The sequence below is a fragment of the Pleuronectes platessa genome, chromosome 6 (assembly GCF_947347685.1).
Source record: "Pleuronectes platessa chromosome 6, fPlePla1.1, whole genome shotgun sequence".
Classification (NCBI taxonomy): Eukaryota; Metazoa; Chordata; class Actinopteri; order Pleuronectiformes; family Pleuronectidae; genus Pleuronectes; species Pleuronectes platessa.
In genome coordinates this window covers 1,615,886-1,636,691 of record NC_070631.1, presented here as the reverse complement: position 1 = coordinate 1,636,691, position 20,806 = coordinate 1,615,886, and the positions used below count along the sequence as shown (strand labels likewise).

Below are 20,806 nucleotides of genomic sequence, written 5' to 3'. Positions count from 1 at the left end.
GAGGCGGAGCCTGCAGGCGCTGCTGAGGACACGATTGGCTGAGTTCAGACGCATCTGTCTGCAGGAGGCAGTGAGTGATGTCATAGTTAGACCCCTCCCCCAAAGAGGGGTCATCCTATAATAGCTGAGCCACCTGATCCCACCTGGATCTGTGTAGTTTTGTCTAAATGAAGTGAACGTGAAGGTGAGTTTTTGTGTGTTTGCGTTGGTCAGGAGCTGACAGGTGCGGTGCCCAGTGACTTCCCCCTGGAGGCGGGAGAGAAGCCCCCCTGTGTCCGACGAAGGGGGGGAGTGTCTCGCCAAGGAAACAGGAAGTTTAGAGCAGAGGTGAGCAGCTGATGACTTCACCTGATCTGAAGAAATCTGTGTGTGATGTTTATAAACCTGCGCCTGTGTATTTCTGTTTGTAGGAGGAAGACTCTCAGCGTTCGAAGCCGAAGAAAACTTTATTCAGTGCAGCTCTGAGGAAACACAGTGACTCTGAACACAACACGCAAACACAAACACACCATGGCAAGAGGACTGTGCATAGAGGCTGCCACACAGGTAACACACACACACACACACACTTGGCAGTAGTTGAGAGGCCATTGTTCCAGGAAGAAGAGGAAATCTGCCTCTTCCTGCTTTTATTCTGAAACTATTCGTGAGTCTTTGTGTGTGGGTGTGTATTTTCAGATGACACAGTGAGGTCAGAGAGCAGCTCGACATCAGACTCAACAGGACATGACAATGGTAAAACACAAACACACACACACACACACACACACTTGTGATATTGTAGCTGCAGTGCCCCCTGCTGGCTGAGAGACTTCCTTCCTTTCCAGTTGTCAGCATGTTCTTGTTTGACTGAGAGGTTTTTGTTTGATTGACAGGTGCTTGTTTGTTTAACAATTGTCCTTGTCTTAATTTCATTTCTTTCAGAAGACAGCGTGTCTCAGTGTCGCCCCCCGCTGGTCTCTGCTGCTTCTCCAGTGGAGGTTTTCTACCACAACAAAACCAGAAGGAACTCGCTGCACATCAGGTACATTTATCTCCACATGTAGAATGTTAGCTCAGACATTTAGAATGTTAGCTACAACATTTAGAATGTTAGCTGCAACTTTTAGAATGTTAGCTTCAACATTTAGAATGTTAGCTTCAACATTTAGGACGTTAGCTACAACATTGAGCATGGTCGCTTTGACTTTTTAGAATGTTAGCATTGACATTTGCCATGTTAGCTTTAATATTTAGATTGTTAGCATTGACGTGTAGAATGGAGCTGCTGTAAAATGGTTTTGTCATAAAAGACGTGTTTACAAAATAGATTACTTTAGCTGTAAATCAATAGTAACTATGATCAGTCTTTTGTTTCAGGATCGACCATCAGGAGACTCCTCAGACCCACAAGCCCCTCCCCCTGCTGCCCATCCCTCCTCCCCCTCTATCACAGGACTCCTCCTCTCGCCCTTTTGACCCAGTAGCAGCAGGTGAGGGCGGGGTCAGGGTGAACGCAGCTCGTCGCTGCAGTAGCTCAGACGGTCTCCTGGACCGTGTCCCCCCCCCAGAGGAGGACGGGGGTGCACAGCATGGAGGACTGAGGGTTATTGATGTGTCAGCGTCCAGGGGAACAAACGTCTCTGGAGTGTTCAGGAGCTCCGAGCTGATGGACGGACGAACAAGGTCAAATAACAGACCCGCTGAGGGAGGGGCAGGGGGAGGAAGAGGAGGAAGAGGAGGGGGATACAGTGAGGTCCTGCTGGATTACGTCTGGAAACAACAGCAGGTGCAGCGACCGCAGCCCCACACCAATAACAGGCAGCCAATCACATCCCAGCACCAGCTGCTCTACAATGGCTTCTCCTCCCAGCAGCCCCCGGGTGCCCCGCCCACCTTCCGTAGTCACTATGGCGACCAACGACAAGTCAAAGTGACCCGCACTAAATCCTGTGGCCCTTTCCTCCCGGTGCAGCAGACCGATACCCCCAATCCTCCTCTGTCCACCATCCAGCCGGACCCCCACCCCCACCTGCTACCTCCCCGACCCACACAGCTGCCCCCCACCCAGGATTCCCAGCTGGAGGAGGCCACCAGGAGCCTCCACAAAGCCCTCGCCCTAGAAGGTAAGTAGCGGTGACATCACACAACAGAAAACTCCTGAGAACACACAAACACATCAGAGTCCACCTTGAACAGAGAGTCCGTCTAAAAACCGAGTTTGAATCTGCTGTGTCTGGTTTGATATCCTGGCAGGTCTGAGGGACTGGTACCTGAGGAACACGCTAGGCTCAATCCACCAAAACCAAAACCACGCCAATGGCAAGGCGAGCACAGGTGTCTCCACTAAGGTGAATGGAGGGGTCAAAGGTCAGTCGGGTGTGGGTGGAGCTCTGCAGCGTAGACGCACGACTCATGGCGTCATCCAACAATCGACCTATCAGACGGAGACCAGTCATCATCATGCTCCGTCGCATACCAAGCAGACGCTGCCACATTCAGCCACATTCCACGGGCACCCGCTCCACGGCAGGTAGGAGTCGGCTCACCTGTCCAGGTCATAACACCTGGGCTCTGCGCCTGACCACCCGTCTCTCTCTCTCACTCTCAGGTCTGTGGACAACGCTCTCTACCACGACTCCTTCTCACCTCAGAAAAAGGAAGTTCCTCTCAGAGATCTGTCTGTGGACCAGCCGTCTCCTGGGACCCTGGTCTGACTCACCGTCCAATCAGAAGAACAGAAACAGACCAATCCCACACAGACGTATTGACCTGTGTCCAGGTGACTGAATCAAACACACCTGTGGAGGTCCTGGTCCTGGATGTTCTTTGTCTGCTATAGAACCTCCCGGGTTCTCCAGGACCTGCAGGTTCAAACAGGGCTTCAGGTTCCAGCTGCAGCGTGTCACAGGTTGATGTTTCTCCCCAGGTGGAATCTGGGAGAGACTCAACAGAACGACTGGATAAACCACAAACAAATCAGGTCCCACAGACCTCCAGCCCGACTTGGGTCAAACCTTGGTCAAAGGTTAATCTGGACGTACGTCAGCTGATCCTGCTGCCAGCCAGGTTCAGTCGCTGCTTGGCTTTAAATAACTGATATCAGGGATGAAGATGAACTTGATGAACCTGAACCTGTAAACGTCATGTGATGACCCTCCAGGTCTGATCCCCCTGACCTGAGGTTCAGGTTTACTTCTAAAGTTGGTTCTAACTTTTTCTATGACAATGCCCTCGTCTCTCAAGCTGTTTCATATCTGCACTGACGCCTGCACTGACGCCTGAAGCCTCCTAGTAAAATGTGTGTTAAATGTCAGAGTGAGTCCATGTGAGGACACAGCAGGACAATGTCCTGAAGCTTCCGAGTCATCTTTTGGTGATGACGGCCATCGTTGTGAACGAGTCTGACCCCGACAATCTCCTGCTGCTTCTTCAGATGAGAAAGATGAACTCAGGTCTGAAAACAGTTTCAGACTCTGCTCAGACAATCAGGACACATCAGAGTTTTTATAAGAACTTTTGATAAGTGATGATGATGATGATGATGATGATGATGATGATGATGAAGATGATGCACTCTCACCAGCTCAGTCCAGCCAATCAGCAGTTTATAAAGTTTGAACGATTTTGATAAAGTGATTAGATCAGGTGTTTGATTCCTCAGGTGAGTCCTTCAAAAACCAGCAGGTGATGTTTTTCAGGTGTTTTTACAGTTTGGATTTTAAGGTGCGGCAGCTCGGTCTCATCGTTAGAACCAGAACCAAATGCTGCACTAGCATCATGAGCCACACAACCTGCAGGATCCAGACCAAAGCTAATTCAGCATTGGTGTCATGATTAAATTTGTGCACAACAGTTTTCCCTTGTGCGTCACATGAGAGCAGGTGCGATGTAATGTAATGTTAACCCCGCCCCCTGAATACCAACGATCGCTTTCACAAAGAACAGAGAATGAGGTGTCCTCCTGTTAGCCTGTTAGCCTATCCGACTGTGTGGTAGGCTGTTAGCATGCTAATCTGGCAGGTGTGTAGGCCAGCAGGCTTTTAGCCTCTCTGACTGTTACTGGGCCAGGCTGCTAGGCGTTCAGCCCGTCAGACTGTTATTATTTTAGCCTGGGAGGTTGTTAGCCTCTCAGACGTTGAATCTGTTAGCCTGGCAGGCTGTAGCCTAGTTGTCTATCGGACTGTTGGGTCATTAGCCTGTGAGACTGTTAAGTTGTTAGCCTGTTAGCTTGGCAGGCTGACAGACAGTTAGCCTGGCAGGTTGATAGCCTTGTAGCCCATCAGACTGTTATTGTATTAAGCTGGTAGGTTGATAACCTCTCAGACGTTTAGCCTGTTAGCCCATCAGACTGTTGGGTTGTTAGCCTGTTGGACTGTTAGCTTAGCATGCTGGTTAGATGCTGCCCTCTCTCAGATGTGTTCGTATTAACCGTGTTCATGAGGAGCCCATGTGAACGACCTTCAAGAGGTCATACCTCTGACCTCCACTTTCTGAAACCTCAGAGCTTTGTCATGTTTGTTCAAGTTTTCAGAAAGGTTAGAGGTCATTGTCATTTGAGTCTTTCTTTGTAATTTTATGACACATCTGATGAAAATGTTCTTCAGTCTTTTCCTTCTGTATTACGTTTGCTGCCTCATGACTTAACCCCTCCAACGCCAAACAAACCACGAATACGACTTCCTCCATCGTAACCATGAGCTCCCTCTGAAGGCAGCACGAGATAAACCTGTTTATGACCATAAAGAGTTCATGTTCGGAAATGAAGTGAAACGATGATGTCATCTGCACACAAATCATTAAATTAATAGAATGTGACAAAGTCCAAAGAGACGTCTTCAGAGAGTTGAGTCAGAACGTAGATCCAGGTCCAGGATCAGGTCCAGGATCAGGTCCAGATCCAGTGTGAGAGCAATAAGAGTCTGTTTCAACTGCTTCAGGATAAAAATGCAGCGACAATCAGACAATGATGTCACAGTGTTGATCAGCTGGTGTAATGATCGACTAAATTGATCGTGTTTTGCACTGAGCTGAACTAATGTGAACTCTTTAATAAAGACGTCTGAATGAGATGTTAAAACCACGTGAAGTGGGAGGTGACCAGCGTTCTGATGACGTCACTGTCAGAGTATTTTCTTTTCAAAGTTGTTGAACGGTTGCTTAGATTGATTGACAGGTATAATCACACATCAGTTTTTACTGAATGACATCCATCAGACCAAAATCCATATTACTGAAGGTTTGTTAGAAATTCTGACTCCAGGTGTCATTTGACTATGGCTGCAGTCCCAGCATGCACCTCTTCGGACTGTGGCATCAAACCAAAGCTGAACAGACACGTTTTCTGTGTGTTCACCTGAATCGACAGGAACATGTCACATTCATAGACTGTAAATAAAGATGGACAACATGACTGCTCCCAAATGTGAAGCCAAAGTGTCTCCATTGCCCCCTGGTGGCTGGCTGCAGTATAGGTCATAAACCCCTCCTCCTCTATGTTAGCAGATGGGACATGGAACAAACTAAAGAGATCGAAGTAGATGTTAAATAAATGTTTCTCAAAGGTGGTGTCTGTCAATTAAGGTAGTTCTTATCAAACAGATGTTCATGGTTCTGATAAGTTTAGTTTTAATTATTATTTAATTATATAAAAACAGGCTGAGACATGATTGACAGCTGAGGCTGACTCCTGATTGGTCAAGTGGATGGAAGGGTGGGATCTTAATAACACGACTCCACTGCACAGACTCTGACTCCAAATGACAGCACCAGCACAAAATGGCAGCATTCCTGTCAGAGATACTTTAAGTTAATTTAGTACGATGATAGTAAGAGGAGACACGGCGTCCATCTTTATTAGCGGTCTGTGGACACATCTGACAGAAACACATGATCCAGCCTTCTTACTGTAGTACCACTGTGAAGTACTCTACGTACTCAGGGCTGAGTCCAGGATCAGGTCTACATTCCTCCAGCAGAAGCTCCACCAGCCTCCAAACAAACTGTGCAAGTGTCTGAGTATTTAAAAAGTCTGTTCACTCGTCTCAGTGTTGAAATAATAAAAACTATTATTTATCACGGTAATTTGTGTGTAACTACAGAAGGTGTCCTCAGTACTTCACTCTGTTCAGTACTGTACTCCTGTAGTACCACCAGTACTATGCAGTAACTATTGTTAGTTACTCTGGTAATGATGATGATCTGTGTCCCCTTCAGGTGCTGGACCAGCTGTGATGCGTTCAGGTGCGCTGTACAGTTGGTGTTTGTTTGTAAACTGTCTGTTAACATCTTTTTCTATCTTTTTGTCATTTGTACTTTTCCACTTCGAACTTTCTGAATCTTCAAAATTGAAAAAGCTTCATGTAAATAACTGACATATTGTTAACATGTTGTTTTGGAATAAAGATTTCTCTGCACACTCTTTTACTCAGTCTCGAGTGATGGGTATAAATCAGGAGGCAGGTGTCATCACAGACTGAACCCACAGGGGGCGCTGCAGCCAACATCTGGTTACCATCGGTCAACATCTGGTTACCAACAGTTAATAACTAGCTATATTACAGTGAAACTACAGTAATACATAGTAATGATACAGTAACTAACTGTTAACCATTTGTTCCCCGCGGTCAGGTGACGTGTTGTGGGAGTAGTGAAGGTCTCAGTGCAGGACGCAGGGGGCAGGAGAGGAGGAATGGGACAGGGCCGATCCGCTGAAGTAAACACGGTGACCTTTGTCTCAGTTAAACTTCAGTCCACAGGTTGAAGTGATAGAAGAGACCGGTCAGTGCAGGACAGAGACATTCGAGACCGGCTGGTGGAGGACGGAGACATTAGAGACAGGTTGGTGCAGGACAGACATCAGACCCGGAGCAGAGGACCCGACCAGAACTGGAGAACTCTGAATGTTTTCATGCTAACGTCAGGAGGAGCCGGAAAGTTCCTGCTGTTAGCGGTTAGCTCTGCTAGCTCCATTAGCTCCGTTAGATGTGTTAGCTCCGCTAGCTCCATTAGCTCCGTTAGATGTGTTAGCTCCGTTAGCTCTGTTAGCTGCCGGCTCGTTGGATCAAAGTACAACAACTGATTTTCAACATGTCCGATCTGTGAAGAGCTGCAGCTGTGAGAAGCTGCTACACCCGAACTGTTCCAGACTAACCCGGACTCAACTAACCCGGACTCAACTAACCCGGACTCGACTCACCGGAGCTTCACTCAACAGGTTCACCGGGATCCAAGCTGCAGGACGAAGGAGAGACATTACCGTTACCACGTCAACTGGTTTACTGAGGTAAAAGTACCAATACTGCATACTACGGTAATGAACATTCATACTAGAGTAGTACTAAAGTAACTTATAGTAACACTACAGTAGTACTTCAGTAATACACAGTAATACCATACTAATACACAGGAATAGCACAGTACAGGAACACAAGATAAAGTACTATTTGTATGGATCAGTTAATGTGACAGTTTTAAAACAAGTTCACAAGTTAGGATTATTATTGTTACTTGTTTTGATAGTTTGTCAGTGGACACAGAGATCATTGATTTCCTGCCAATACGCAGATCAATACATGGATGATGGGTTCAGCTCATATTGATCAGGTAAATGTAAGAAAGTTTCAATTATAAACACATAAGGAGCTGATCCTACAGATCGGTGACTAGAAGTTACTGAGATGGAAATCTGAAAATACAAGAGGCTGGAACACCAGATTTGTATTTGTGTATATTAATAGAGGCTTTCTGCAGAAAGGATCACCACAGAGTCACGGGGAGCTTATATGAGAACTAAGGCTGTCTGAGCCAGTTCAGACTGGTTCTGTAGGCACAGTTTGAGACAGGAAATAAGACACAGTAAAATGATTTCCATACATTTCCATTAGGTGCTTGGACAGTCAATAAGTAATAGAAAGTTCATAAAGGTATATAAAAAGGTCATCTAGGTTTCAGGTCATAAAAGTCTTGTCTGCAAAAAGTTACTCTTCAACTACAAAGTAGGTTTCAACCAGACTTTTTTCCACTACATTATTTAATGATAATAGTTTGTCTGCAGAAGATTAATCAATGAGTCGATTTACAACTTTTTATCATCAATGAACTGATTATTTTTCATAATATATATATAAACACACTGATCAACTGATCATCAATCAGCGAATGATGAGATGGTGAATTGGAGATCTTCTTTATATACAGTCACTGATCTTCTTTAAATACAGTCACTGATGATCTGTATATAAACAAGTTGATGACGGTTCTCCGGTGCAGGTGGAGCCTCACACTCGGAGGTCAGCATGTTGTGTCCGTGACGACGACCCTGCTGTCCTCAGTGGACTCCTGTGACGCGCTGCTGCTCCTGCCTCTGTCCTCTGATTGGTCAGCTGCTGCGTCTCTGACAGGATGCAGCTGGACGGTCAGATGTTGAGGCGGAGCTCCAGACTCAAGAAGCTGACGGCCGTGCTGCTCGCCGCATATGCCGTCAAAAAACTGTCCCCATACGTCTGGAGGAGGATACAGGTGAGACATCATACACACACACACACACACACACACAAACTCATACAAAGGCACACACTCATGTACACTTTGTGTATAGATACCAGTGTGTTTGTTTTGTTTTTAGAGAAGTGCAGCAGGTAAACAGCCGGGTGGAGCTAACCAGGCTGTAGGCGTGGTCGCTTCCTCTGAGGAGAACAGCAGAGAAAAGAAGAGCAGGTGTGTATGTGTGAGTTTTATTATGTGTAAGTGCCTATTATGAACCTGTTCCTATGACGACAGATGTGTCTTTGTGTCTTCAGGTCTCCGTCAGTCAACAGGGACTTTCTCCTCAGGCTGTCTCGTCTGTTGAAACTTTTGTTTCCTCGGTTCCTATGTCCCGAGGTCGGCCTGTTGGTTCTGCACTCGGTCACTCTGATGTCCAGGACCTTCCTGTCCATCTACGTGGCTGCTCTGGACGGTCTGTCCCCGCCTGTCCCCGTCTGTCCCAGTGTGATCGTCAGGTGTATGACATGTTAGTAATCCATGATTCTGGTGGTGTGCAGGTGTGATCGTCAGGTGTATCGTGCAGAAGGACCCTCAGGGCTTCATGCTGCAGATCTCTAAGTGGCTCCTCGTCGCTGTTCCTGCGACTTTCATCAACAGCACCATTCGATTCCTGGAGGGTCAGCTGGCTCTTAGGTTCAGGAGCCGATTGGTCAACCACGCCTACCAGCTGTACTTTACCAACCAGGTAACGCACACACGCACACACACAGCAGAAATAATGTATGTGTTCCTGAACGCCTCACAGCACTGTGGTGTCCCCGTGTCTCTGCAGACATATTACCGCGTCAGCAACATGGACGGTCGTCTGTCCAACCCTGACCAGTCTCTCACTGAAGACATCGTCATGTTCTCAGCGTCAGTCGCTCACCTCTACTCCAACCTGACCAAACCCATCCTGGACGTGGTGGTCACCTGCTACACGCTGCTGCGTACCGCCCACTCCAAAGGTTTGTCTACCTGATCACACCGAGTCAGTGTCACTGCTGAAACACTAGAGGTCACTGTGACTTTCCTCCTGCAGGAGCAAACACCACCGGGCCCTCCGTCATCGCTGGCCTGGTGGTGGCCTTCACCGCCAACGTGCTGCGTGCGTGTTCGCCTCGATTCGGGAAACTGGTTGCTGAAGAGGCGAAGAGGAAAGGAGACCTGAGATACATGCACTCACGCATCATCGCCAACTCTGAGGAGATCGCATTCTATGGAGGACACAAGGTAAACATAGCCCCGCCCCCTGTTGGACAACGGCAGACAGTACCTCCGTCTGTGGCGTCACTGTTGAGTGTGGGTGTGTTTGATTCGTAGGTGGAGCTGGCCCAGCTGCAGAGGAGCTACTCATCTCTGTCGTCTCAGATCCATCAGATCCTGTTGAAGCGTCTCTGGTACGTCATGTTGGAGCAGTTCCTCATGAAGTACGTCTGGAGCGCGTCCGGCCTGGTGATGGTGGCTGTGCCGATCATCACCGCCACAGGATACTCCAAATATGGTACAAATTCTCTGTGTGTATTAATAAGGTTCATCAAAATATAAACATATTGATAACCTGTGTGACCTTTGACCCCTGATGGTCAGACTCTGAGGAGGTGAAGCAGGCTGCCATGGTGATGAAGGAGGAGGATCTGGTGAGCGAGAGGACGCAGGCGTTCACCACGGCGAGGAACCTCCTAAACGCTGCTGCCGACGCTGTGGAGAGAATCATGAGCTCCTACAAGGAGGTGACCCATCCTACTCCTCTTCCTCCTCTTCCTCCTCTTCTCTCCTGTCCCCTCTCTGCGGCCCTCCATTGGTGTTATGTGTGATAGAGATGTTGAGGCGGCAGCGACAGGTCAGAGGTCACGTGTGATGACATCTGTGTGTCTCCAGGTGACCGAGCTGGCGGGTTACACATCTCGAGTCTCTGAGATGTTGGACGTGTTTGAAGACGTGAATCAGGGAATCTACCGTCGCAATGGGGACAGAGAGGAGGCCTCACCAGGAGGCGGAGCTGTGATCCAACATGGTCTCAGAGTCAGTGGACGACTGCAGAACAGAGGTTGGTCTAAACGTAACGTGACCTGAGATCAGATCAGCCGATGAAGAGGAGGCACCTTCAGTTCCTTGTCCTCATGACAGACCTTCATCATGTTTGAGGTCAAAGGTCAGAGGACGGGAGCTTTAGCCTTAGCTTCATTTAGACGTGCCGGTAAAATGACCTCGGTGATGTCATCAGTGATGTCATCAAGGAGACATTAAAAAAAGTTGTGGGTTTTAAAAGTGTCTCATATAACGATGGATGTGAATAACTACCACTGGAGGTCAGCGTTGAGTTGAAGATTATAGAAACTAACAATCAGAACAGTAACCAATCACAGTTCAGTCATTAACCAATCATCTCATGACTCATGTTGTTCTTAGGTCATGTGATCAGTGTGGAGAAGGGGATTCGCTGTGAGAACTTACCAATCATCACACCGACCGGAGACGTGGTGGTGACCAGCCTCAACATTCAGGTAACACTAATACTGATATACTCATACTCACACGCACACACACACACACACACACACACATACACACACACACACACACACACACACACACAAGCGCGCACGCACACACACACACACAGTATTTATCACAAACTCAGCCTGGGGAAGAGGGAATGTGATGTCATGTAAGAAACACATGAGGTCAGCTAGAGTCTGATCTCATTAAAATACTGAAACAGTGTGTGTGTGTGTGTGTGTGTGTGTGTGTGTGTGTGTGTGTGTGTGTGTGTGTGTGTGTGTGTGTGTGTGTGTGTGTGTGTGTGTGTGTGTGTGTGTGTGTGTGTGTGTGTGTGTGTGTGTGTGTGTGTGTGTGTGTGTGTGTGTGTGTGTGTGTGTGCGTGTGCGTGTAGGTGGATGAGGGGATGAATGTATTGATCACAGGTCCGAACGGTTGTGGGAAGAGTTCTCTGTTCAGGATCCTCAGTGGACTGTGGCCTGTTTATGGAGGAGTTCTGTATCGTCCAGAACCTCAGCACATGTTCTACATCCCTCAGAGGTAAATCTGTCAGCATGCACTTCTGCTCTAGTACTGATGGTGGCGCTCAGACGACATGTTTGTGTGGACTCTACAGGCCCTACATGTCAGAGGGAACCCTGAGGGACCAGGTGATCTATCCAGACTCTGTGGAGGAGATGGTGCAGAGAGGAATCACTGATTCATACCTGGAGGAGATTCTTCACACTGTCCACCTGGTCTACATCCTAGACCGAGACGAAGGTCAGTGTGTGTTCGTGTGTGTGTGTGTGTGTGTGTGTGTGTGTGAGTATGATTGATCAGGTGAGAGGTGTTTATTCACAACGAATTATTTTATAATTTTTCAGAGGTGACAAGCACATAACTCCTCCTACTAGTTCAACGGGAACAGAGACCCACAGGGACCAATAGTGTGTCTGTCTTAGAGAAGAAGAAAGTACAGTGTGACTGTTGTGTGTCTGTCAAACTGTATTCAGACCTGATCCGAACATTTTCTAGAAAAAAAAATGGAAGAACACAAACATCTCAGGATGAAGAAGAGGAGCCGGACACGTAGAAGACGAAGACGTCAACTTGAAACAAGAGGAGATTCCAGATCTTCTGGTGATGAGGGCCGACTCCGGTGTGGACGAGCTGTGAACAACAACACTGATCTTTCCCCAGCAGAGTTTATACGTCATGTCCCGCCTCCTGCTGCTCTACAGGCTCCGCCTCCTGCTGCTCTACAGGCTCCGCCCCTCGCCTGGATGTCCCCCCATGTTCCTGTTGTTGTGTTCAAATTAGAAACTGTGTGTGTGTCTCAGGTTGGGAGTCGGTCAGCGACTGGAAGGACGTCCTATCAGGAGGAGAGAAACAGAGGATGGGGATGGCTCGTATGTTCTACCACAGGTAAATATTCACTCACTGTTTTATTACTGGTCTCTGTGGTCTTTTTGTCTGACTCTCTCTCCCTGTGGTGTGAATGTCTCTCGACCAGCCCTCGCTACGCTTTGTTGGACGAATGTACGAGCGCTGTCAGCATCGACGTGGAGGGACACATCTTCCAGGCTGCAAAGGATGCTGGGATAGCTCTGCTCTCAATCACACACAGACCGTCCCTGTGGTCAGTACACACATACACACACACACCCACACACTCACACCCCCTAACACACACACCCACACGCACACACCCACACACTCACACCCCCACACACTCACACCCACACACACACACACACACACACACACACACACACACACAGTATTTATCAGATTGATTAGTTACTTGATGGATTGATCGACTTATGTGTTCAGCACTAAACACTGAAACTTGTACTGTTTGTGAGACTCAGTGTTTCAAACAGAAAACACTGTTAAAGGTCAAAGGTCAGTTTTCCACATTAAAAAGGTTCAGAGACAGCAGTTTAGTTTCTGTCCTGCAGGGGGCAGCAGAGCTCCAAGCTGCTCTGAGCAGTCACACCCTGATGCTCTGCTTCTTTTCACAAATAGGAAGTACCACTCTCACCTGCTCCAGTTTGATGGAGAAGGAGGATGGAGGTTTGAACCTCTGGATGCCTCCACCCGTCTGTCTCTGCAGGTACATAAATCAAACCATCACACACACACACACACACACACACACACACACACACACACACACACACACACACACACACACTTCTACTACTATCTCAGAAAGGACACTCATTAGCAAAATGGATTCCCTAGGCCCTAACCCTAACCTAAACCAAATCATGTGACTTTTAAATATTTGAAATAAAACAAGTTCAACAAAACCTGACTGTTTTTCTGTGATCTGCAACATCTGGTCTCTGACATCTGGTCTCTACCATCTGGTCCATGGTCTCCAACATCTGGTCCCTTGTCTCTAACATCTGGTCCCTGGTCTCCAACTTCTGGTCTCTAACATCTGGTCTCTAACCTCTGGTCTCTAACATCTGGTTCCTGGTCTCCATCCTCTGTCTCTAACATCTGGTCTCTAACCTCTGGTCTCTAACATCTGGTCCCTGGTCTCCATCCTCTGCTCTCTAACATCTGGTCTCTAACATCTGGTCTCTGACATCTGGTCTCTACCATATGGTCCCTGGTCTCCAACATCTGGTCCCTTGTCTCTAACATCTGGTCCCTGCTCTCCAACCTCTGGTCTCTAACATCTGGTCTCTGACATCTGGTCCCTTGTCTCTAACATCTGGTCCCTGGTCTCCAACTTTTGCAATCTAACATCTGGTCCCTGGACTCCAACTTCTGGTCTCTAACATCTGGTCACTGGTCTCCAACCACTGGTCTCTATCTTCTGGTCTCTAACATCTGGTCTCTAACCTCTGGTCTCTAACATCTGGTTCCTGGTCTCCATCCTCTGGTCTCTAACATCTGGTCTCTAACCTCTGGTCTCTAACATCTGGTCCCTGGTCTCCATCCTCTGGTCTCTAACATCTGGTCTCTAACATCTGGTCTCTAACCTCTGGTCTCTAACATCTGGTCTCTAACATCTGGTCCCTGGTCTCTAACCTCCGGTCTCTGGTCTCTAACATCGTGTACCTGGTCTCTAACCTCTGGTCTCTGGTCTCTAACATCTGGACCCTGGTCTCTAACCTCTGGTCTCTGGTCTCTATCATCTGGTCCCTGGTCTCTAACCTCTGGTCTCTGGTCTCTAACATCTGGTCCCTGGTCTCTAACCTCTGGTCTCTGGTCTCTAACATCTGGTCCCTGGTCTCCAACTTCTGGTCTCTGGTCTCTAACATCTGATCCCTGGTCTCTAACCTCTGGTCTCTGGTCTCTAACATCTGGTCCCTGGTCTCTAACCTCTGGTCTCTAACATCTGGTCCCTGGTCTCTAACCTCTGGTCTCTGGTCTCTAACATCTGGTCCCTGGTCTCTAACCTCTGGTCTCTGGTCTCTAACATCTGGTCCCTGGTCTCCAACTTTTGCAATCTAACATCTGGTCCCTGGACTCCAACTTCTGGTCTCTAACATCTGGTCACTGGTCTCCAACCACTGGTCTCTATCTTCTGGTCTCTAACATCTGGTCTCTAACCTCTGGTCTCTAACATCTGGTTCCTGGTCTCCATCCTCTGGTCTCTAACATCTGGTCTCTAACCTCTGGTCTCTAACATCTGGTCCCTGGTCTCCATCCTCTGGTCTCTAACATCTGGTCTCTAACATCTGGTCTCTAACCTCTGGTCTCTAACATCTGGTCTCTAACATCTGGTCCCTGGTCTCTAACCTCCGGTCTCTGGTCTCTAACATCGTGTACCTGGTCTCTAACCTCTGGTCTCTGGTCTCTAACATCTGGACCCTGGTCTCTAACCTCTGGTCTCTGGTCTCTATCATCTGGTCCCTGGTCTCTAACCTCTGGTCTCTGGTCTCTAACATCTGGTCCCTGGTCTCTAACCTCTGGTCTCTGGTCTCTAACATCTGGTCCCTGGTCTCCAACTTCTGGTCTCTGGTCTCTAACATCTGATCCCTGGTCTCTAACCTCTGGTCTCTGGTCTCTAACATCTGGTCCCTGGTCTCTAACCTCTGGTCTCTAACATCTGGTCCCTGGTCTCTAACCTCTGGTCTCTGGTCTCTAACATCTGGTCCCTGGTCTCTAACCTCTGGTCTCTGGTCTCTAACATCTGGTCCCTGGTCTCCAACTTTTGCAATCTAACATCTGGTCCCTGGACTCCAACTTCTGGTCTCTAACATCTGGTCACTGGTCTCCAACCACTGGTCTCTATCTTCTGGTCTCTAACATCTGGTCTCTAACCTCTGGTCTCTAACATCTGGTTCCTGGTCTCCATCCTCTGGTCTCTAACATCTGGTCTCTAACCTCTGGTCTCTAACATCTGGTCCCTGGTCTCCATCCTCTGGTCTCTAACATCTGGTCTCTAACATCTGGTCTCTAACCTCTGGTCTCTAACATCTGGTCTCTAACATCTGGTCCCTGGTCTCTAACCTCCGGTCTCTGGTCTCTAACATCGTGTACCTGGTCTCTAACCTCTGGTCTCTGGTCTCTAACATCTGGACCCTGGTCTCTAACCTCTGGTCTCTGGTCTCTATCATCTGGTCCCTGGTCTCTAACCTCTGGTCTCTGGTCTCTAACATCTGGTCCCTGGTCTCTAACCTCTGGTCTCTGGTCTCTAACATCTGGTCCCTGGTCTCCAACTTCTGGTCTCTGGTCTCTAACATCTGATCCCTGGTCTCTAACCTCTGGTCTCTGGTCTCTAACATCTGGTCCCTGGTCTCTAACCTCTGGTCTCTAACATCTGGTCCCTGGTCTCTAACCTCTGGTCTCTGGTCTCTAACATCTGGTCCCTGGTCTCTAACCTCTGGTCTCTGGTCTCTAACATCTGGTCCCTGGTCTCCAACTTTTGCAATCTAACATCTGGTCCCTGGACTCCAACTTCTGGTCTCTAACATCTGGTCACTGGTCTCCAACCACTGGTCTCTATCTTCTGGTCTCTAACATCTGGTCTCTAACCTCTGGTCTCTAACATCTGGTTCCTGGTCTCCATCCTCTGGTCTCTAACATCTGGTCTCTAACCTCTGGTCTCTAACATCTGGTCCCTGGTCTCCATCCTCTGGTCTCTAACATCTGGTCTCTAACATCTGGTCTCTAACCTCTGGTCTCTAACATCTGGTCTCTAACATCTGGTCCCTGGTCTCTAACCTCCGGTCTCTGGTCTCTAACATCGTGTACCTGGTCTCTAACCTCTGGTCTCTGGTCTCTAACATCTGGACCCTGGTCTCTAACCTCTGGTCTCTGGTCTCTATCATCTGGTCCCTGGTCTCTAACCTCTGGTCTCTGGTCTCTAACATCTGGTCCCTGGTCTCTAACCTCTGGTCTCTGGTCTCTAACATCTGGTCCCTGGTCTCCAACTTCTGGTCTCTGGTCTCTAACATCTGATCCCTGGTCTCTAACCTCTGGTCTCTGGTCTCTAACATCTGGTCCCTGGTCTCTAACCTCTGGTCTCTAACATCTGGTCCCTGGTCTCTAACCTCTGGTCTCTGGTCTCTAACATCTGGTCCCTGGTCTCTAACCTCTGGTCTCTGGTCTCTAACATCTGGTCCCTGGTCTCCAACTTCTGGTCTCTGGTCTCTAACCTGGTTGTGGTCTCTGCAGGAGGAGAAGCAGCGTTTGGAGAACCAGCTCTCTGGGATTCCTAAGATGCAGCAGAGACTGACGGAGCTGTGTGTCCTGCTGGGAGAGAGAGGGGGGGAGGAGGAGGAGGAGGAGGAGGAGGAGGAGAAGGAGGAGGGGGAGGGGGGGGGTCTCTCTTGAGTTTTAACTGTGATTTAAGAACTGTGCTGTTTTTACTTGTTACCATGGAAACAAGCAACTGTTCATGGGACTGAAACTGATGTTCAAGTGGTCTGATGTGGTCTGATCGGATCTGGTCTGGTCTGGTCTGATCTGATCTGATCTGATCTGATCTGATCTGGTCTGATCTGATCTGGTCTGATCTGGTCTGATCTGATCTGATCTGATCTGATCTGGTCTGGTCTGGTCTGATCTGATCTGGTCTGATCTGATCTGATCTGATCTGATCTGATCTGATCTGATGTGGTCCGATCTGATCTGATCTGGTCTGGTCTGGTCTGATCTGATCTGGTCTGATCTGATCTGATCTGGTCTGATCTGATCTGATGTGGTCTGGTCTGATCGGATCTGATCTGATCTGATCTGATCTGGTCTGATCTGATGTGGTCTGATCGGATCTGGTCTGATCTGATGTGGTCTGATCTGATCTGATCTGATCTGGTCTGATCTGGTCTGATCTGATCTGATCTGATCTGGTCTGATGTGGTCTGATCTGGTCTGATCTGATCTGATCTGGTCTGATCTGATCTGGTCTGATCTGATCTGGTCTGATCTGATCTGATCTGATCTGATCTGATCTGATCTGGTCTGATGTGGTCTGATCTGATCTGATCTGATCTGATCTGGTCTGATCTGATCTGATCTGATCTGATCTGATCTGATCTGGTCTGGTCCGATCTGATCTGGTCTGGTCTGGTCTGATCTGATCTGGTCTGATCTGATCTGATCTGATCTGATCTGATGTGGTCTGATCTGATCTGATCTGATCTGGTCTGATCTGGTCTGATCTGATCTGATCTGATCTGATCTGATCTGGTCTGATCTGATCTGATCTGATCTGATCTGATCTGGTCTGATCTGATCTGATCTGATCTGATCTGATCTGATCTGATCTGGTCTGATCTGGTCTGATCTGATCTGATCTGATCTGATCTGGTCTGATGTGGTCTGATCTGGTCTGATCTGATCTGATCTGGTCTGATCTGATCTGATCTGATCTGGTCTGATCTGGTCTGATCTGATCTGATCTGGTCTGATCTGATCTGGTCTGATCTGATCTGATCTGATCTGATCTGGTCTGATGTGGTCTGATCTGATCTGATCTGGTCTGATCTGATCTTGTTACGTCTTTTTACTGTTTAGGTGAATATGATCTGTAATCTTCAGATGCAGTCACATGAATCATGATGTGGGGTCAGAGGTCATGACATTTCTAAATGTTTGTACTGATAGAATCAATATTTTATATATATTATATTATAATCTAGCACTTGATCAATGAATCAATAAACAAGAGGAAGATTTTAATGAATGAAGATTTGAATTTGATGAAGATGAAATAAAATAGAAGATATAATGAAAACAAACGTGTTCCTGTGTCATGCTTTTCAAAATAAAGCTCAGGAGAATAAGGTATTCTCTTCTCTTGAGTACTCACTACACAAAGTTCTATGATACTATGTGTACATGGTGTATGTTGATTCTCTGGATGTACACTGACTACACAAAATACTCTGATGCTTTGAGTATGATACAAGGAGCACTCTGAATACTCTAATACTCTTGAGTATTTTGAGTACTGTGTTACTTTGACACATAACTTCAGCAAATCAGCTGATAATTGATTTTTATCCTGTTTATGAACCGATCAATGATCAGTTCTTTCTCCTTTATACGTGCTGACACGTGAAGGCCTTTGAGCCAGGCAGCGGCTGCAGTGGGTTGTCGGTTCTATTCCCGGGGAGAGTCAGAAAAGCCCCCCCGGCGCCGCGCGGAGCGGGGCGGGGTCTGTGTCGGACCTGTTGTGCGGATCTCGGTGCGGATCGTTCGGTTTTGTCTCCGCTGGACCGGGCGGGTTTCTCCAACTTTGTCCGGGCGGGTCGAACTCCGGAGCAGCGCGGAGCAGCCGGCCGAGCTCAGGTGAGTGTGACCCGGATCGCACGGTGTCCTTTCTCCGCCCGAGCCTCCGGAACCTCGGGAAGGGGCGCGTGTCTAAGCCTTGCGCCGGACTCCGCTCTGAAATCGAATGATTTTTACATGTTGTCAGGTTTTTTCAGCTCAAAACTAGAGAGAAGTGACTGAAGCTGGTTCCTTAGAACCGGGAGGAGCCGGTGTGTCATTCGGCTGCAACAGTTTTACTCCGTGTCAGTTGTTCTTGTCCTTTTCCAGAGTTAATCTCACACAAGCGTTAAATAACGTCATTTATAAGCTAAAAAGCAACGAGTTTTAAAGTTGACATTTTTTTAACGGAGTCTGGTTTGTGTTTGAATCCGGTTACTTCTCAAATCTTGTATTATTGTGGGTGTCAGTGAATCTGGAAAACGACAAAAAAAAACCCGACTGTGTGTGTGTGTGTCTGTGCGCGCGCGTGTCTGTTCCCAGCCTGTCCTGGCACGGCTCAGCCCGCAGCAGCATTCTGAATTGCTGGCATTCCAACACACACACACACATGCACACACACATGCACATGCACACACACAATGTTGCGGGAAGTGAATGTTGAAGTCACCTTTGCTGACGTTACATAAGGGAAGTCTGAATCACGTGACTCTGAACAAAAACAATAAAGACAATAAGTGCCCCCCCCCCCCCCCCCCTCACACACACACACACACACACACTCAGGAAGTTGTGTGTAGTCAGTGGTGAGACTGATTCTGGTTCAGCTCTTTGTTCTGTTTTGAGTCAGAGTGTGTGCATTGATGGATGGATTGATTACATATTGATTATTGATCTGATCACACCTTCAGGGGCCCGGCGGCTGGGTTTGGCCCCGGGGCCTCAGGCTCTGCTGCTGTATCCTGTAACACATGTGACAGTACAAACAGTGTGTGAACAGTTTGTCTCTTTGTGTCGTGAAGTCGACTTCAGAGAATCAGCTGGAAACAGGTTTCACACACGCACACACACACACTGATCACACCTGCTGTGACACAATGTGCTGTTCGACCACCTGTGTGTGAGTGACGCTGTAGATCACTGACCTCAGATCACTGACCTCAGTTCACACCTCAGTTCACACCCGAGACACTCAGAACGGGGCCTGAAAGTGTTGAGAAGATTAAATGAAGGTTGTTTTTCAGTGTCACAGTGTGAGTGTGTGAATCTGACACGTGGGTCATGTGACCTGTGTGTAGCAGCAGCAGTGACATCATCATCATCAAAGTGATGAAGATGGTTTAACTGAAACGTCCAGTTGACTAATCTGAGGATTTAGTCTGAGTCCAGATTCACAGTCAGATTAGTATTTCTGGTTAATCACCTTTTAATCTACACACACGCTGTGTGTTCAATGTGTGTGTTTACTGGGTTCGCTTTACAACCAGGCTCTGCCCACACACCTGAAAACACATGTCACATGACCAGTGAATGGTCATGTGACATGTGTTTTAGTAAACAATCACCGGAAATACTACGAACGAGGATCAGTTCGTAGTATCAGTTCTAACCCGATGTTGAGACGTCCGAGCAGCAAGACTTAGGGTTCACTGCTGGTCGTCATGTGACTGATAAGAACCAATCAGGGAGAGAACGTGGGCGTCGGCATCATCGTTTACAAAAGTCTCTGGTTGTGTTCGTCCAGAATAAAACACAACCAGCGTAGCCATAGCAACTAAAACGTGTGTGTGTGTGTGTGTGTGTGTGTGTGTGTGTGTGTGTGTGTGTGTGTGTGTGTGTGTGTGTGTGTGTGTGTGTGTGTGTGTGTGTGTGTGTGTGTGTGTGTGTGTGTGTGTGTGTGTGTGCTTCATCTGTTTCTGCAAATGAAAGAGTTGCTGGTTAAATTCCTCAGGGACTCTGAGCCAGAGGCTCCAACACACACACTGAAATGCACACTGAAATACACACTCCCTGAGGGTTGGTGCATGTGTGTCTGTGTGTGTGTTGTCGTTCATATTCGTCTCTTTGTTAAAACCACAGAAAGTCACTTTGTGTCGTCTGATATTTCCGGTTCTGACAAATGCAACAGAGGGAGACC

General features: G+C 47.8%; 3 protein-coding genes across 5 annotated transcripts in view; all 3 read left to right on the top strand.

Annotated features, from left to right (window-relative positions):
* The window catches only part of ccdc120a (coiled-coil domain containing 120a), a 9,743-nt gene extending 3,343 nt beyond the window's left edge, over positions 1-6,400 (top strand). Inside the window, exons 4-11 of one of the 2 annotated variants that reach the window (XM_053424837.1) lie at positions 1-70; positions 214-327; positions 411-546; positions 679-735; positions 928-1,024; positions 1,360-2,105; positions 2,236-2,512; positions 2,591-6,400. The exon at positions 1-70 is cut by the window's left edge and continues 58 nt beyond it. In XM_053424837.1, coding sequence (XP_053280812.1) covers positions 1-70; positions 214-327; positions 411-546; positions 679-735; positions 928-1,024; positions 1,360-2,105; positions 2,236-2,512; positions 2,591-2,696 — 1,603 coding nt within the window. In that variant the 3' untranslated portion in view covers positions 2,697-6,400. Of the gene's footprint in view, positions 71-213; positions 328-410; positions 547-678; positions 736-924; positions 1,025-1,359; positions 2,106-2,235; positions 2,513-2,590 lie in introns of both variants that reach the window. The other variant, XM_053424836.1, reaches the window with a different exon arrangement.
* A 67-nt stretch (positions 6,401-6,467) lies between these two features.
* Positions 6,468-17,103, top strand: abcd1 (ATP-binding cassette, sub-family D (ALD), member 1). Its single transcript, XM_053424835.1, has 18 exons — positions 6,468-6,819; positions 7,196-7,264; positions 8,251-8,499; positions 8,606-8,697; positions 8,781-8,938; positions 9,024-9,211; positions 9,299-9,473; positions 9,548-9,738; positions 9,829-10,009; positions 10,096-10,238; positions 10,387-10,555; positions 10,918-11,012; positions 11,402-11,547; positions 11,624-11,769; positions 12,330-12,414; positions 12,503-12,628; positions 13,018-13,105; positions 16,633-17,103. The coding sequence occupies exons 3-18, from the start codon at positions 8,383-8,385 to the stop codon at positions 16,789-16,791; spliced, it is 2,259 nt and encodes a 752-aa protein (XP_053280810.1). The 5' UTR covers positions 6,468-6,819; positions 7,196-7,264; positions 8,251-8,382; the 3' UTR covers positions 16,792-17,103.
* Positions 17,104-18,619: 1,516 nt separating this feature from the next.
* Positions 18,620-20,806, top strand: part of plxnb3 (plexin B3) — a 38,473-nt gene continuing 36,286 nt past the window's right edge. For both annotated transcript variants that reach the window (XM_053425008.1, XM_053425007.1), the window contains exon 1: positions 18,620-18,750. The gene's annotated coding sequence lies outside the window, so the exon portion shown is untranslated. The remainder of the gene's footprint in view (positions 18,751-20,806) is intronic.

Coding starts and splice junctions, on each gene's coding strand:
- abcd1 (XM_053424835.1), top strand. CDS start 8,383: ATGCAGCTGGACGGTCAGATGTTGAGGCGGAGCTCCAGACTCAAGAAG. Junction 10,010..10,095: donor CACAGGATACTCCAAATATG/GTACAAATTCTC, acceptor CCTGATGGTCAG/ACTCTGAGGAGGTGAAGCAG. Junction 11,770..12,329: donor CATCCTAGACCGAGACGAAG/GTCAGTGTGTGT, acceptor TGTGTGTCTCAG/GTTGGGAGTCGGTCAGCGAC.